General features: G+C 32.3%; 1 protein-coding gene and 1 long non-coding RNA gene across 2 annotated transcripts in view; one reads left to right on the plus strand and one right to left on the minus strand.

Moving 5' to 3' along the window:
* The window catches only part of LOC100740896, a gene marked incomplete at its 3' end in the record, with an annotated part of 216,037 nt that extends 202,134 nt beyond the window's left edge, over positions 1–13,903 (minus strand). The window contains 4 exon segments of the mRNA XM_033320227.1: positions 1,021–1,095; positions 1,647–1,723; positions 9,413–9,564; positions 13,708–13,903. Coding sequence (XP_033176118.1) covers positions 1,021–1,095; positions 1,647–1,723; positions 9,413–9,564; positions 13,708–13,752 — 349 coding nt within the window.
* On the plus strand, positions 10,625–11,710 carry LOC117151536. Its single transcript, XR_004461532.1, has 3 exons — positions 10,625–10,758; positions 10,818–11,010; positions 11,529–11,710. It is a non-coding gene; the product is annotated as an uncharacterized LOC117151536 (long non-coding RNA).
* Positions 13,904–16,202: the final 2,299 nt, after the last annotated feature.

A 16,202-nucleotide genomic window follows, 5' to 3' on the forward strand; every position in this document is an offset into this window, starting at 1 on the left:
ACTTGTGGCTGTCGAACATGGGAAAACCCTGCTTTTTCTGTGTATTCTTGACAGAATAAGTATGACCGAAGGATGGATTATGGTTTATGGTAGGTCCCGGGACGTAACAACATAGAACAATTATTTAGCAGCGCGAAGAAATAATATGAGATATTTGATGCAAAAATTAAGTGAATCGAGCGAAATTGCACTGCAGCGCCATGGGGGTCACCGGTGAGCTCAGTGAGATTATACACCGTAACATATCTCTTGTAGATAATATTTCAACATTACATGTATCGCATAATAAAAAATTGATCGCCACGTCACGGCTAAACCTTGTAGAACTGGCGTGGCATTCAACGTGTTAGCCGTAACACATTGAAAAAACAGGGTGGAAAAACGGCGAACAGCGCGATAGCGCTTGTTTTAATCGATTGCGAGGAGAAGCAAGCGGCGCAATAGCGCTCGTCATATTTGTTACTTTATGAAATGCGTACTATTAGTTTATAAATATTTCAAGTTTTTTTCAATAAAAATTATTGAGAAGATAACAATGAAATATTGTACCAAATACCATCAATCGCTCGTAGCTTTCAAATGTATTAGGACTTTTCGACACAAAATTTAAATAGCGCGATCGCGCTGCTTGGGACTCAAACGGCGCGTTGGGACCATCGCGCCATGTCATTGACTTATTGTTAAAACTTTCATTTGTTAATAAATCAAGTGCGGAACTGAATCGACCGGATCAAATTCTTACCCACACCCAAAACACTACTCAAAAATTTTCATTATTTACGAAAATTTTGAATTTTAGATACGATTGTAAAAAGTTTCCAGTTATCTGAATATGAACGTTTAAAGACAAATGTAAAAATATAAAAGTGTAGATGAAATTTTCAATCAGCACTATGTGTAATACGTATTTTTATATTTGCGCGTTTATATATTATTCGAAAGGCCGAATATTCTCAATGTAAAAGTGAAAAGCTCGTAATTGTGTATAAAAAATGGCATAACAATATGAAAAATACTTACTTGTTTCGTTCTTCTTTGTATCAGTCGTTATAATCTGAGTATTCGATGTAGTCGTAGTTTTCGTTGTCGTTGTTTCTGTAACGAAATAAATCCAACATATTATGTACGTTAAATTTGTTATTTATAAAGAAAATACTTTGCATTTAAGATAGTACACTTAAATTTACCTATTTATATTTATCAATACTTAAATATACATATAAGTGTATTTCTTATGCACACATTCAATTTAATTGTAAAATTTATTCTAATATCGAGGACAGTGATGTACAGGGTGGTTGGTAACTGGTGGTACAAGCGGAAAAGGGGCGATTCTACGCGAAAAAGGAAGTCGAAAATATAGAATACAAATTTTTCGTTCGAGGCTTTGTTTTCGAGAAAATCGACTTTGAATTTTCGCTCGGTACGCGTGCACTTTATCGCGTCTCGTTATAACGGATCTCACTGTAGATCGTTGTCTCGATGGAAAAATTAAAAAAAAAAAATTTTGTTCTATATTTTCGACTTCTTTTTTCGCGTAGAATCACCCCCTTTCCGCTTGTACCGCCAGTTACCAACCACCCTGTATATGTTAGTTCAATATTCTAATTGTAATGATCATTATATGAAAAATTAGAGACACTTACTGCTGAGGATTTCACTAGTAGTATTTTCTTGTAAACTGCTTCTATAAATTCGTCGTTTTGGAGAGCCAATATTTTCCCTGCAAAAGAAGATATATAATTTTTATGCGATTTACATTATTCTAAAGCTTTTATCTCGATTTAAATATGACAATGCAGTTTTAATACATTTATATATGTCGGAGATGAAAAGATATCGGGGCCTCTGTTTTGGAATTTTTGGAAACACCCCCAATACTTTAGTCTAGACCTTTCATTATAGCGGTACTTGAATAATAAAGCTCAGAAGTAGTTGTTTATGATTTAATCCGATTATGTGTGCCCGAGAATTATGACAGTAGGCTTGGGCTCGAAGTGACACAACTGGTCGCTAAGTTGTATAGCTCTCCTTAAAAATATAGTTGACCCGAGGGGTACAGAGAGGTACAGAGCAGAGTACATAAGTGCAGTTCCACTTGCACTGAGTTAGTTAGTTGAGTTCTACTTGTACTGTGGACAAGTAAGTTGAGTTCGACTTAGGCTTTGGAAGAAAGCGCATTTGCTATCCCGTAAATTCGTTATTGAAACTGAGATCATTGTCATTAGCAACTCGAGTATCTAGTCGCCACGGTTACTTGTCAAATTCTGTAACAATCATATTTGTACCAGTAAATATCATCTATATTGTATAACAACGATGGCTAATCCAAATGAAGGTTCGTTACACGCCCCTAACCCCAATGAGAACTCGACATATGTTACAGACGAAGCCCGCGGAATATACAAAGTCGGCTTTACGAGGACAGTGCAATGTCAGCGTTACACATCGCTCGCTACTTGGCAAAGTCCAAAAAAATAATTGAATGGTGAACATGGACCGCTGTAATGTGAACAAAACCACCACTGCGTCGGCAGTTTCAGAAACTATTTTTTCTTTTTTTCGAACTTTGCCAAGTTTGAAGTGGTCATTGTGCGCGCAGCGCAGCGCTAAGTTGTTTTACTCGTCCCAATTATATTATTTCTTTTGAAGCGAAGTATTGTTATTGGATTAGACGTACAGCAATTCCCGGTCGCCGGCAGCCAACCGCCAACTCTTTCGGCGATGGAAACTGGATGCCAACGCATGGAAAACACTCGGGATAATAGTTTTCGGCCGCAATTGTGGCCTCGTGTACGATTTGTCGATATTATCGGCGTGAGTTTCTATCGACCGTAAATTTTCATATGTATATCTAACCCAGTACCGATACATATTTCGTTTTAAATGGAACGGTTTGACCGAAGAAAATAAAGTAGAAGCAGCTCAGCGCGCTGTAGCCCACGTGGATCTATAATTATACACAATATTCACTTCAGCTTGATAAAGTTTGCAAGGAAATAATAATAGTTCTCGACTCTGCTCATCCAATGGTAGGCAATGTCAATTTCGCTCGTGTTACATTGAACCATGTTCGTTATTCAATTATTTCTCCGAACTTTGCCATAAAAAAATTAGCCATCAAAATACACCAAATCGGAAAAAATTGTAAATTTTTTTTTATAAATTAAAATAATTAGTAATTTTTACACAATATGATTCGCAAGGTCATGAGGAATGAAACGTATATATTTGGAACTGGTAAAAGGATGGGCATCATTGTTAAAAAAAAAGGCATAAAGGTGCGAAAAACGGGTTCTGTTAAAGCACTGAGGTAAGTGTCCTGTAGTTCGATTTGTAACGAGTGATAGCACGCGAATAAAAATTTTAAAGACTATTTAAGAACGATTCAATAATAGCGAGTGGTATAACATGATTTATTCTCGAATATACGATGTATTCGACTTAGCACGCTAATGCACGCGTTACTATGACGCGATTTAATAATTATCAACTGAATAATATTTCAGGACGTTCTCTTAGTGATACAATGTCTACTGCTATGCAGTTTATAATTAATTTGGTACTAGAAAATGCTGAAGAATGTCGATTTTCTTGAAAATTTTGCTGTACAATATATACGCGAAGAAAAGCTTGATCTGTGATACATAAAAAACAAACTGTTTGAATATTTTGGCTAATAATGCGAAGATTGATTTTATTGGGATGGCAACTAAGCGATTGCGGATTTTGACATCAACACCCAATGACACAATCCGCAACCACTTAGTTGCCAACCCAATGTAATCCGTTTTCTTATCGTTGGAGACAAAATTCTATTCAACGACTGATAAGAATTGTTGCAAAATGAAGAAACGGAACGTCGCAGTCTAAGCTAGACTAAGACTATTCAGTCGAAGTTCTTATATAATTTTTCAAAACATTCGATGTTCAAAATTATCTGAATTGCTTTTTCCATCTTCATCATTTAATATATCATCTAATTTCAAATTGTTTCTTGACATCCTCATAAAAAGTAACAACGCATCTAAGAATGACAAAAATAACAGGTAAAAACGGTAAGATCATCGCGCATGCTCGTTGCATAATATCATCAGTAAGACCGCGGTCATTCATATCCACGATTTTGTCAAGCTTGTCTTTTATAATGCACTAAAAATATCCATCAAATTACAATACCTTATCGATTTGTTATCGAATTTGTTCTTGTTCAATTTGTTGTTCTTTATATGAAGAAACTACTTTTCGAAACATATCGATTGTGCATGAATCTTATTAATATGTCGGAGATGAAGGACATCGGGGCCTTTCTTTTGCAATTTTTGGGAAGATCCCCAATACTTTAGACTTTTCATTATAGTTGTACTTAAATAATGAAACTTAGAAGTAATTGTTTATGATTTAATCCAATTATATTTGCCCAAGATTTACGACAGAAGGCTTGGGCTCGAAGTGACACAACTGGTCGCTGAACGTAGCCTAACAGAGGCATGTGGAGTAATTATATAGCTCTCCTTAAAAACAAAGATTGACCCGAGGGGTACAGAGAGGTACGGAGAGGAGTATATAAGGGCAGTTCCACTTGGACTGAGATTCAGTCAGATAAGTTCTACTTGTACCGTGGACAAGTACGTTGAGTCACACCAGAATCGTGAATTCATTGTCATCGACATCTTCTCGATCATCCAATCGCCGTTATTACTTGTTACACTCTGTAATAATCACATTTGTATCAGCAAATATCATCTATAGTACATAACAACGATGGCAAATTCACACGAAGATTCATTATACGCCCCTAACGTTAATGAATACCCGACAAATATAATTTAAACGATTCATAATCAATAATTTTAACTGCAACTTTTAATCAATAATGCGGATCATAATACGAATGCCATATGAAAAATGGTATAATGTGCTACTCCCAGTTCATTATTATGTACATTAAAAAACAAAAAAAAAAAGATTAAAGAACTCCCATCCATCAACATTTTGAAAGCGTAAAAGTGTGCAAGTTTGAAAGTGTATGAAAAATTATTCCTGTTACGACAGTTCGCGGAGAGACGCGATCGCGAAATAGCACGTCAACGAGAGTTGTAAGTTCTCGCTACGATTATGTTAATCGACGCCGCGAAATAGTCGTTCCTCTGTTTCGGTTAGGATAACAGAGGTGGTTTAATGAATGTAACACTGTATTGACAGGTTAACATAGAACAATATATTTTACAATAATATGATGAAGACGTTACAGAAATTTGACTCGATTTTGCGATATCTCTAGATAAATTCGTTTGCTCGTCAGATTTGTCGAAGTGTCATGTTTGACTCGTCAGAAGGAACTGCACGCCCTTCGATTATTTTCGTCTTTTCTGGAAGGCGACCCCCACTACGTTCGGATCACGCCACATTCTTTTACGCGAGGTAAAATCACGGCCACGAGTCGACGTTTTGGAGGTCGCCCTGCACGAGGTAAAATAAGGGCCACGAGTCGACGTTTCTGGAAGTCGCCCTGCTTAATGAACCATGCGCTTGCCACTACAATGTTTGTTTGCCGGACAGCCGCGACGATCCGTCTGCGATGTTGTAGGACTGCGAGCGACGGTTAGAAAATACAGCCTGTTGTAAGCCTCGTGGCGTAACAATTCCATTACCATTTACTGATGCATCGTCTGGCGATTACGGTATTATTTTAATAGTGTAGCGGCACACGAGTCAGAGGACAACTCAAATCATGTTGTTGTTTTGCCTCGGAGTATCAAGATCGTTAGGATATACGTAATGTAAGAAGAACTAAACTCTGGGCAAAACAATGTCCCCGCTATGTGCAACCGTCGAACAAAGACGAATTTTCCGACTCTCCCCCGACCTGTATAAATAAACGGACGCGATCGCGAGCGAATCAGTTATTATCAGTTATTATACGAGTTATACGAGTATCGATTAATATCTACGAGTTATCTGCGAGAGATTATACACTGTCTTTGCGAATACGTTTGTACGAGCGACTTTGGGCATTGTCTATATTTATTTATAATTTATTTGATTTATTTCAAATATATTTGACGGTTGCAACGGCAAGTTCTCGTTACCGTTTTATCAATTCTCTACAATTCCACCACAATAGTACGGATTGAAACAGATGAAAGATGTAAAGCGAATAATCAGCGACACAAGTTCGTTACATTTAATCAGCCATTTTATCTAAAAGCTCGGGAAATCATAGTTTGTTCCAAAGTAACCGCAAATGAAAATAACTTGATTCGGTAATTATTAGGCTTGACAAGTTTCATGCGTTAATATCATTCCTCGGCTCGGTCGGATTCGTTGGGAAAGGGGCGGACTAAAGGAAGCTTTTTGTTAATTACACGCCGAAACCTCAGCCGAAAAAGTTTTATTTGATCGCGCATTTTCAAGGGCTGTTACAAGTCACATTTTCGCAAAAAATGCTCAAGCAGATGCAGATGCAATTTTATCTTCCCTGAATTTGTCTGAAACTGACTAAAATATTGTAAATGGAGAAATAAACTAAGCCAAATCGGTTATGAGATTTTTGCGGAAAAAGATTGATCTTAAACAAGTTAAATACAAGTTTATGTTTCTATTGAGATATGTATAATTTTATGTGCTAGAATATCAGTGTGTGGAAGTATGTGTGTGCGCGGCGTCTCGAAAACAAAGAAATGTAAGCTGTCCAGTTAACAGTCTGGTAGGGAAGAAGGTGAGACGCGTGCATGTGTGTATCGATGAATATCTTTGAAATCGCTTATCAAATAAATATATAACTATCGTAATATAAATTCTAAGTGTAAATTTAGTGTTCCTATGCCATTATTTCGGCAATTAAGATGCAAAATTCTCAACAGTTTCATTTAGAAATAGCAGTTTCACTTAAAAATAGTGAATCCACGGCTCAACTGTGAGTTCGATATTCTATAATGGTACAGACCGGCAAAACAGTTGATACAAGTAAAAACGGGAAATTGGTCGTTACAGTTCGAATATATGCAACAAATGTAGCCATATTTTCACGTAAGCGCATATAATTTCTATGCGAAATTGACCCATGTGTATTTACAAGACACGCTTGAATTCGAAAAAGTAACGGATTCTTTTGAATTTAATAAGTTTAATGATTTAAGTTATTTGGCAATTAAACGTATTGAAAAATGTCGGTCGGTCATTTGGTCAGGTACGGTTATTGAACAAATGCTCACGAGGCCAATAAAGTACAGAATTAACAAGTCGTGACATAACAAAGAGCTATTTATGTAAATAGACTTTATCCATGTTTGTTGTAATAGAAGTCATAGATGCGAGAAAAAATTTTGTGATTTATCGTGTTCGATTTCCGAGCAATATGCAGACACCATAAGAATATCCGTAAACACTGCGAGTTTGAAAAAATTATTCGAGCTTTTTAAAATGTATAATCCATTCCTTGTAATAAATAGAATCCTTTGTGTCAGTATCTACTTTAGAAATTTGAATAATAAGATATGTCTTATATGACGTCCATTTGTTAACTAGGTACATATATGACACTGAAAAATCATTTATCAATAGTAAATAAGAGATATAAAAAAGCAAAAATCAAAAAATCAAACAGTTTGGGCTTAGATATAATTTTTAAAAGAGTTGATTATAGTATTTGCTAATACGGTTGCTGAGATAATGTAAGTTCCAGCAATTTCAAAGTGCAAATTCAATTTCAAGTGCCACCACATGTACCAGAACTTTATAACTTTTATTAAAGCGCACAATCGATTAGTTCGAGAATTTAAGAACAGTTAATCCAATTCTTCCCCTACACTTTATGAAATTTTCAGCTTTTAATACTATTTAGAGTTACGGTGACTTCTTGAAAAAAGAAACTGCTTTTGTAAATTCGTAAAAGTACAGCAGTTACTAATTGGTCTTTATACCAATTCGCTACGATAAAAATTAAAAAGGTTATTCCATTTTTTAGAGGTTTTAGACGGTTTAATTTAAGTAAATCGCTTCAAAATATCGAACCACTTTGCGCAAAAAAATTACTCTGTACAATTTTCCCCGATTTAAAGTCTAATTCGACTGGATTACCAGGCAGCTCAGCGGTGTGGAATGCTAACATTGCCCGGGCAAAGCAGACTCTGCACACCATGCGGATTTCGCTCGTAGCACATAGATACGTAGCACATATATGTATACATATACGTATAGACAGGATGAGTTACGTAAGAGTTGAAGTTGAAATATTTTTGATACTAGTAATTACATTGAAAAAGGCTTCAAATAAAAGTTGAATGATTACAAAGGAAGCATATTCTGATACGATTAGCTATTTCTATAGGTAGACGTGTAAATAAATAAAGACGTGTAATATCTGAAGGTCAACTTTGTTTCTTTAATAGAATCATATATTTTTCAATACTTTAATCGATGCAGTTCGAGATTCTCTATAAAAAATTATTAATTTATTTATATCGAAAAGTTATCAGTTTAGTGGATAGTTTAATTTTTCTTTGTAAAACTTACGAAGGACAAGGAAAGCAAATACAGAAGTCTTTACGTCTTTTCTTGTCTTTTGTATGTTAAATTTGACAAATTAAAGTTAATATATCTGTTAAACTATAGTTAAAATATATCTTTCCGACATAAATAGATTAATATTTTTCTTTATAAGAAGTGCCGAAATGGTTCGATTAGTGCATTAAAAAATATATAGTTTCATTTAAAAAATGAAGTTGGCCATAAAATCTTCCTCATTACGTAACCCGTAAAAAGATAAATTGCACTGTATGATATCCTTTTTTGAACCAAACAACTTTTGTTAAAACATCCTTTTGATAATTTTAATGCCTCGCGAGATTTCATCGTTTCTAGTTAAACAAAACAGTCTACATATTGCACGTAGCAAAATATGAATATAAAATAATTACTTTTATTACTTTTATTATTATTGTTTGGTTATATTGTAGTTTAGGCTCAGAGTATATCGCGAGATAGATGGTTGTTGCATTCTTCTTCTTAGTTTCTTGCGTTATATTAGAGTCTTACATCGAGTTCTTAATTCCTATATGGATTAAAATACTAATAAATAATATAAATATGAGATATAAATATAAAACATAGTTGATATTTGAATCCTACCGTGGTCTTTGAATCATTTTTGAATTAACACATTTTATTTTTTTTTTTTTTTTTGTTCGCACATTTCTTAGGTTCCTAGAAGGATATGAAAGAATCGTTGAAATTTCATTTGAATTTGTTGTTAAAGTTTATTTAAAGATATTATAGATCGTTTTACTAAATAAATCCCCTCATTGAAACAATAAGAGCTACTGCACTGTCATTTCAGGATTTACAATTGATATATTTATAAAATGTAATTCGTTAACAAATATCGGAAGAATAACGTAAAACGACTTACTGATTTAAACCGAGTTTCAAGTGTTCTCCAGCGTTTCGTAAGAGTGCATGTGCTTCGCTGTTCGTTAAATCCCGGGTAGTTCTTCCATTTATGCTACTAATCAAATCACCCTCTCTCACCCCCTGTTGAGCCGCTTTGCTGCCTGGATTAACCTGTAACGAAAATTCATATTTGTACCTTAATTAGATAAATAACATTTGTGAACCGCGTTTCATGTCTTCAATTTGCTTATTAATTTAAATAAGCGTAATATGAAATTCAGACGCTTTTCCTTTTTCTTGAAAAAAGATTATAAAACACTGTTCACGTTAAACAATTTGTGCGATTAGATTTTGTAATAGCATTATGTTGTATTTCACAACTATTCGCAATATTAGATCAAGGAGAAGTTCATCTACCTTTTGTGCCAAAAATAAATTCAAATTGAAGTTCTTGTAACATTTCACAAAAATTATAACAGTGATAATATCGTTAAAAAATATCTATATATTTATCACGTAATACTGGATGTTAACGAAATTTCAATTCAAAAGCACTATCGAAAATTTCGATTCGAAATTAGATTTTTATCGACAGAAGATTTTGATATAGGTATTTTCAAATTTTAGTCAACTCATAATTTCAGAATATTACATATGATAAAATTTCGGAAATGGAAAGTAAAATAAAAATTGTAAAATTTTGAAGAAAAGTTTCGCAATAATTAATACAGAAAGTAATGCATACGTGAAGTTTTACAAAACAGAGATAAATTTTTTATGATGTTAGCTGATATAACAGTGTAATTGTGTGTGGGCGGGAGGGTCATAATTGTCAACCCCCCCATAGTCAAGATACAGATCGCTACAGATATTTATTATACAGAAATTGATGAATCCCATTCCCAACTGGTGAGGGTCCTTTTTGGAATGTCATTTAACCATAATTAAAGGTGATATTTTTACATGCGTAGAAATGATTTTGTCAATATGAACGCTATTGTTAAAATAAATGATAAATGTACGTGTTTCCTATCAAATTGGCACCCAAACTGCATATAAAATTGATCAGTACAAGTTTAGCTGGTAGTTGAAAATGCGAAATTATTTATTATGAAAGTCAGATAACTTCATGTGCTATATTCTCTCAATTGACTAGTGAAGTTCTTCCATTTTGAATGACGTAGAAGTAGTTATTCATTTGTTTTAGAGGTTATGGGTGTCATGCATAAATATCGAAGACATCGTTTTTTGAAAGTAAAACTCTACCTTTATTATAAAAAATTAATTGGTTTAACTAGCGAAAGTGAAATTGTTTATCAATGGATAACTTCGTGTTAACATTAGACAGTGATATAGGTTATTAATGTAACTGATAATTCTATATTTCGAATTAGTTCTAAGGTTGATATTATTTTATATTTTAGAAACACAGCCTATTCATATAAATAAATGAAGTGTCTTATTAGAATCGAAACATACAAGGAAAATAGATGTTAACTAAAATGAAAAGAAAAAAGAATTATAGAAAGAAATTCATCATCAGACGAGAATGACATTTTAAGCGACACTAGCTTGAGGTTTATGATGCAAAATAATAATGAGAAAAATATCTCAAAAGTAAGAAAATTATTTAAGATTTTCATTACCTTTATTATTATTGTACTGTATTATATTTATGTATTCATAATACATTAATTCAGCAGCAAATCCATTCAGCGTTCATAAAAACACACTCTTTCTCTGTATTTGTACAAAAATCATTGTACAATAAATTTAGATGTTTTAAAAGTCTATAAAATAGAACCAAACTTCTGTTTATATTTTTTAATTATATAACACGCAAAATGTTAAATATCATTATCTAAGAAAACGGAGTTGCCTCATCATATCCTCATAATAAACGGTTCAATTGACAAACGCTTTCGTGATGTATTAGGTTGCTCGAAAAGTTTCTTTCGTTTTATAAGGAAATAATGGATGCACAACATTTTTTTGTTTTATATTATTTTATTGAATTACTTATGATCCATTTTGTAAAACAAAAATTGTGCAGCTATTATTCCCTTATAAAACGAAACAAACTTTTGGAACAACCTAATACATAAAAGATTAGTAATAAGTATATTATCTCATAGCGTAGAAGTGCAGACTTCAAATATTTTCCATTAGCGAGTTAACATGTCACGGTCGACCAACAAATTAATCAATCGTTCATTGTGCTAATATTTAAAATTAAATTTATAATATTTATGCTATTCTGTTAACATATACATAGTTATACATTTTATGGTATTATGGTTTTGTTTTAAGATTAATTTAATATTAATTTAAGAAATTTTCAGTTTTAATGTTAAAAAGTCAATAACGATAATATTATCCATTACATCAATAAGATTATCTAAAAATAAAATACTCGATACTCTGTTTAACAATATTGTGTATCTTCTATAAAACGTAGAAAACCTAAACTCAAAAGATTTAAAAATACGATGTTTTGAACGCTGTATCTATCTGAACATAATCATTAAGTGACAGCTTTAAGTAACAAAATTCTTTCATTGACCATAAATAAGTAACTTAAGTCGGAAATCTAGTAAAACTTATTACTAATATCAGTAATAATAAAATACATATTACTTATGATATTAATTTATGGTATAAACCTTTACACAAACGTCAAATACTGACAATGACTCTCTTTAGAGAGAGATAGAAAAACTTTTTAGATAGATAGATAGATTTTTAATCAGATACATAAAATTTTCCGAAATTTTATTCAACGTATAATAGTTAGAAAATATTTATTGCAAACGTATGTATATTTCATCAAAGTGACAAAAATATTCGATACAATGCGAATAATCGTGTTAAACGTATAATTTAATACTAAATTATAGTCTCACTTTAACTTAATAATATGATTGACTGCTCAAATAATTTTATGATCCCTACAATATATATGTTCGTAGTAAAAAAAAACTTGTAACATCTACAGTGGTTTGCAAAAATGTATTTGAAACTTAACATAACAAATGTATTACATATACAGGGTGGTTGGTAACTGGTGGTACAAGCGGAAAGGGGGTGATTCTACGTGAAAAAAGAAGTCGAAAATATAGAATAAAAATTTTTCGTTCGAGGCTTTGTTTTGGAGAAAATCGACTTTGAATTTTCGCTCGGTACGGATGCACTTTATTACGTCTCGTTATAACGGATCTCATTGTAGATTTTTTAAAAAGCTAAAAAAAATTAAAAAAAGAAATTTGTATTCTATATTTTCGACTTCTTTTTTCGCGTAGAATCACCCCCTTTCCGCTTGTACCACCAGTTACCAACCACCCTGTATATGTAATACATTTGTTATGTTAAGTTTCAATGTTATATAAAACATCTTAACATTTTATTAGCACTATGATACGATACGAATGTTAATATACTCGTCCAATTGCTCGCTTATCACGATCGGATAACGATGACGGCCGACTAGTACTTTTCTTTCTGCCATAATCTTCAACATTTTTTAAGAAATTGTGTAGTACTCTACTTCTTCTTATTACTTTCGATATTTTTGCTACTGATAACCATTGCTGTTTTAGTTCAAGAATTTGCTTCTTTTTCAATTTTTTAAATTTATATAATATTGTACAGTAATCTTGACTCGTTGATTGATCATAAACTACTAAACAATTTCTAAACATATTAACAGAGTGTGTTATCATTTCGACCTTAGTATGGAACAGTTTTTCTTTGTTGTATACAGACATCTACGACATTGTGACTTATTTTCAATGAACCGCATATTCTGAGCTCATAATGTTTTGATATTACGTTACAGACGAAAAACTTTACACGCGTCATTGAGAAATTAAAGATAGCAGACCTGGCTTATCTTTTTATATATAGTAGAATTTTATATAATAGTAAAGTTTGAAATCAACCTGAAAGTCTACTTAGAAGTTATAAGATATTTGTTGCAGATATTTAGTAAAAAAAAGGTAATATACAGAATAGAAGGGTGGATCTTGATATTCCTATACGAGATATCTCGTTCTGAAAGCGTTCAAGATAGTTTCACGAGATTCCAGTGAATATTGAAGCTCATTAATGTCGTAGATAATTTTTATAAGTTTTTATGGTAAATGTTCAGATTGCGGACTTATCTTCCTGAGTTGTTGCAAATTTCTATCCTATCAAAAATTCTACGTTCGTCAAAATATACCTGTCCCTAAACTGTTCGAAAGGCATGCGGAAAAATAAAGCCCACTTTATCAAAATTTACTCATTAAACTCTACTTTGGCGTTTAAGATTCTCACCGTGTAGCTGCACTTTCGTTGTCCCGGCGCTCGAAACTTCAGCATGTTGTAAACTTTCTTCACTACCGGATCTTGTCAATATATCAGCGAGCAATTCGTGACACCGCCTAGTACCTTTCGTTCCTTTTTTCCAAGGTTAGCAAAGTTTCAACGAACGTTAATTGAAAAAGTAGTTGTTTTGGGTAAAACGGTAGTCTTCTACCATCGAATCTATAATATCACGGGACGTGATTATTTCGATGCTGAAGTAGAAATATTCCAATTTCATAGTTGTATTCAATTTCAGAAATATTTTTTAAACTGAACTATTATCATACTTCTATCAATATTTATTGTATGTATTACTGTTGCTATTATTTCTATTATTATGTATTGAAAATATCATTATATGTATTATTATAATATTATATTATATTATATACATATTTATATAATCTTATTAACTCAAATAGAATTCGAATATTTATGCACGTAAAACGTACAAATATATAAAATACACTAAAAATATATAAAACATATTACCAATGTTTCCAGTATACAAACATAACTTTGATATATGAAATATTATCTACAATACAGTATTTAATAATAGATATTTAACAATACTTTTGCAATTATGATATGTTACAGCCATGTTATGTCATCAAGTTTGCAGATTACTGATAACATCTGCGTGAAAGATATAATACTTGTCTGTCTTTTCAAATAATAAGAAAACTTTTTGTACGTTGCCTTTTGCTACATAGTGCATATATCATCGCCTACCGTTTCTTACTATACAAGGTGGGTGTAATAACTTTGATCACCTTCTAGAAATATGGGGAAACTTTGTTGACAAAAGACGTACGACATGGGAGTAATAATTTTCTTGCAAGGTGACCTCCGTTCTTTTTTCATTGTTTGCCGTATCTTTTTGTCTCTAGTTCGTTTGCATCGATGCAACTTTGCAATCGTCGGATTGCCAAAGTCCGTGCACTTATCCGGAAGTATCGAGTCGTACGGTGCAATGAGTTTTTCACTCGCATCTTGTAATACTCTGCCTGCATTGGTCATTGCACATAGTTACACGTGGATATTTGTATCACGAGGCAAAACATAAGAGAACCGTAAGAGTGCTTCCTATTATCGAATCGATGAATAGGACATAGCGATCCAATTTCGTAGCCAGCTCGTTCTTCCGATATAACACCACTGGATTTCTTTTTGTGGAGAATATTAAGAAATACTACATAGTATGTGGAGAAGCTAACACCACTAGATACAAGACAAATATTTATCGCAACACGTACCATAAACAAATCAGAAATGACAAGAAGTGGTTTCGGCAATCTTACGATTTCAATGTTGAATCGATGCAAATAGGCATCATTTCGAACGTTTATTATGATGTAAGATTTGTTATTTTTCTAGGGTTCGTAGAAATCGTCTAAACATTTTTTACTCTATAAGATATAAAAAAAAGTATGTAAAGTGGAATGGGTAGGAATAAAAAAGTAAGGAAGCGAAATTTAAATTAAAAAATATGGAGGATCCTTGAAATCTCTGAAAACCTTTCACCTACAAAAAATTATTATTGTTATATTATGGCCATCTTTGTACCGTACAACTTTTATAAGCAAAGTTTTTCTATACTTCTAAAAAGAACTAAGATATTTAAGGTGATCAAGGTTGTTGCTCCACAATGCATTACTATATTAGTTTATATTATAAGCTACTATATTAAACTTAACGTTTAATCAACAATTGAAAATTTTAAATTTTCGTGTGATCCACAGTTGACGATTTAATGAGATAAATGTATCACATAGGTACAAGATATGCAATATATTCTTGCATGTGTTTTTAAATATAAATCCAAAAAAAGGAACGAAAAATTCAAAATAAGGAACATATTCTTATAATCTTATAATCATATTCTATAATGACATTACAAATATCTAGGTTTCTACTTGCATTCTATAAAAATATATATTTGCATAAATATCTGCAATTTACATCAGAAAAATTGTTTAAAATATTGAGAATTATTTTTAAAAATATATTGCTTTAGGAATTATATAAAATAATATTCGTTCAAAAAATTGGCAAGCTTTAATTATTTAAGAACCGTAATATTTAGTATTTATAGTGATTCCGTATTTGCTGGTATTTTCAAACAAAAATATTTCACCATAGCGATTAATCTCCAACAAATAGGAGATACGAAGAAAATATGCTAAGAAAGTTCACGTTCTTTAGGATGCTATGCTATTTCTTAATCGAACTTTCGATTATCCGATATTAGCTGTACAATTCGAATTCAATTAATCAATAATACTCTACCTCTAAACCTTCTTCTTCAATTTTTGTCTTATTCTTATCCTGATTCTATCGAACACAGATTAAAAACAAAACTTTTATCTTTGTAACGGTTGTTAATTATTGGAATAACTCTAATATGTTAGCCAAGAGCATCTTAAGAAGATAATAACTTTTCAACAAAAAGTAACTGCTTT

The sequence above is a fragment of the Bombus impatiens genome, unplaced genomic scaffold, assembly GCF_000188095.3.
Source record: "Bombus impatiens unplaced genomic scaffold, BIMP_2.2 scf_0261, whole genome shotgun sequence".
NCBI lineage: Eukaryota > Metazoa > Arthropoda > Insecta > Hymenoptera > Apidae > Bombus > Bombus impatiens.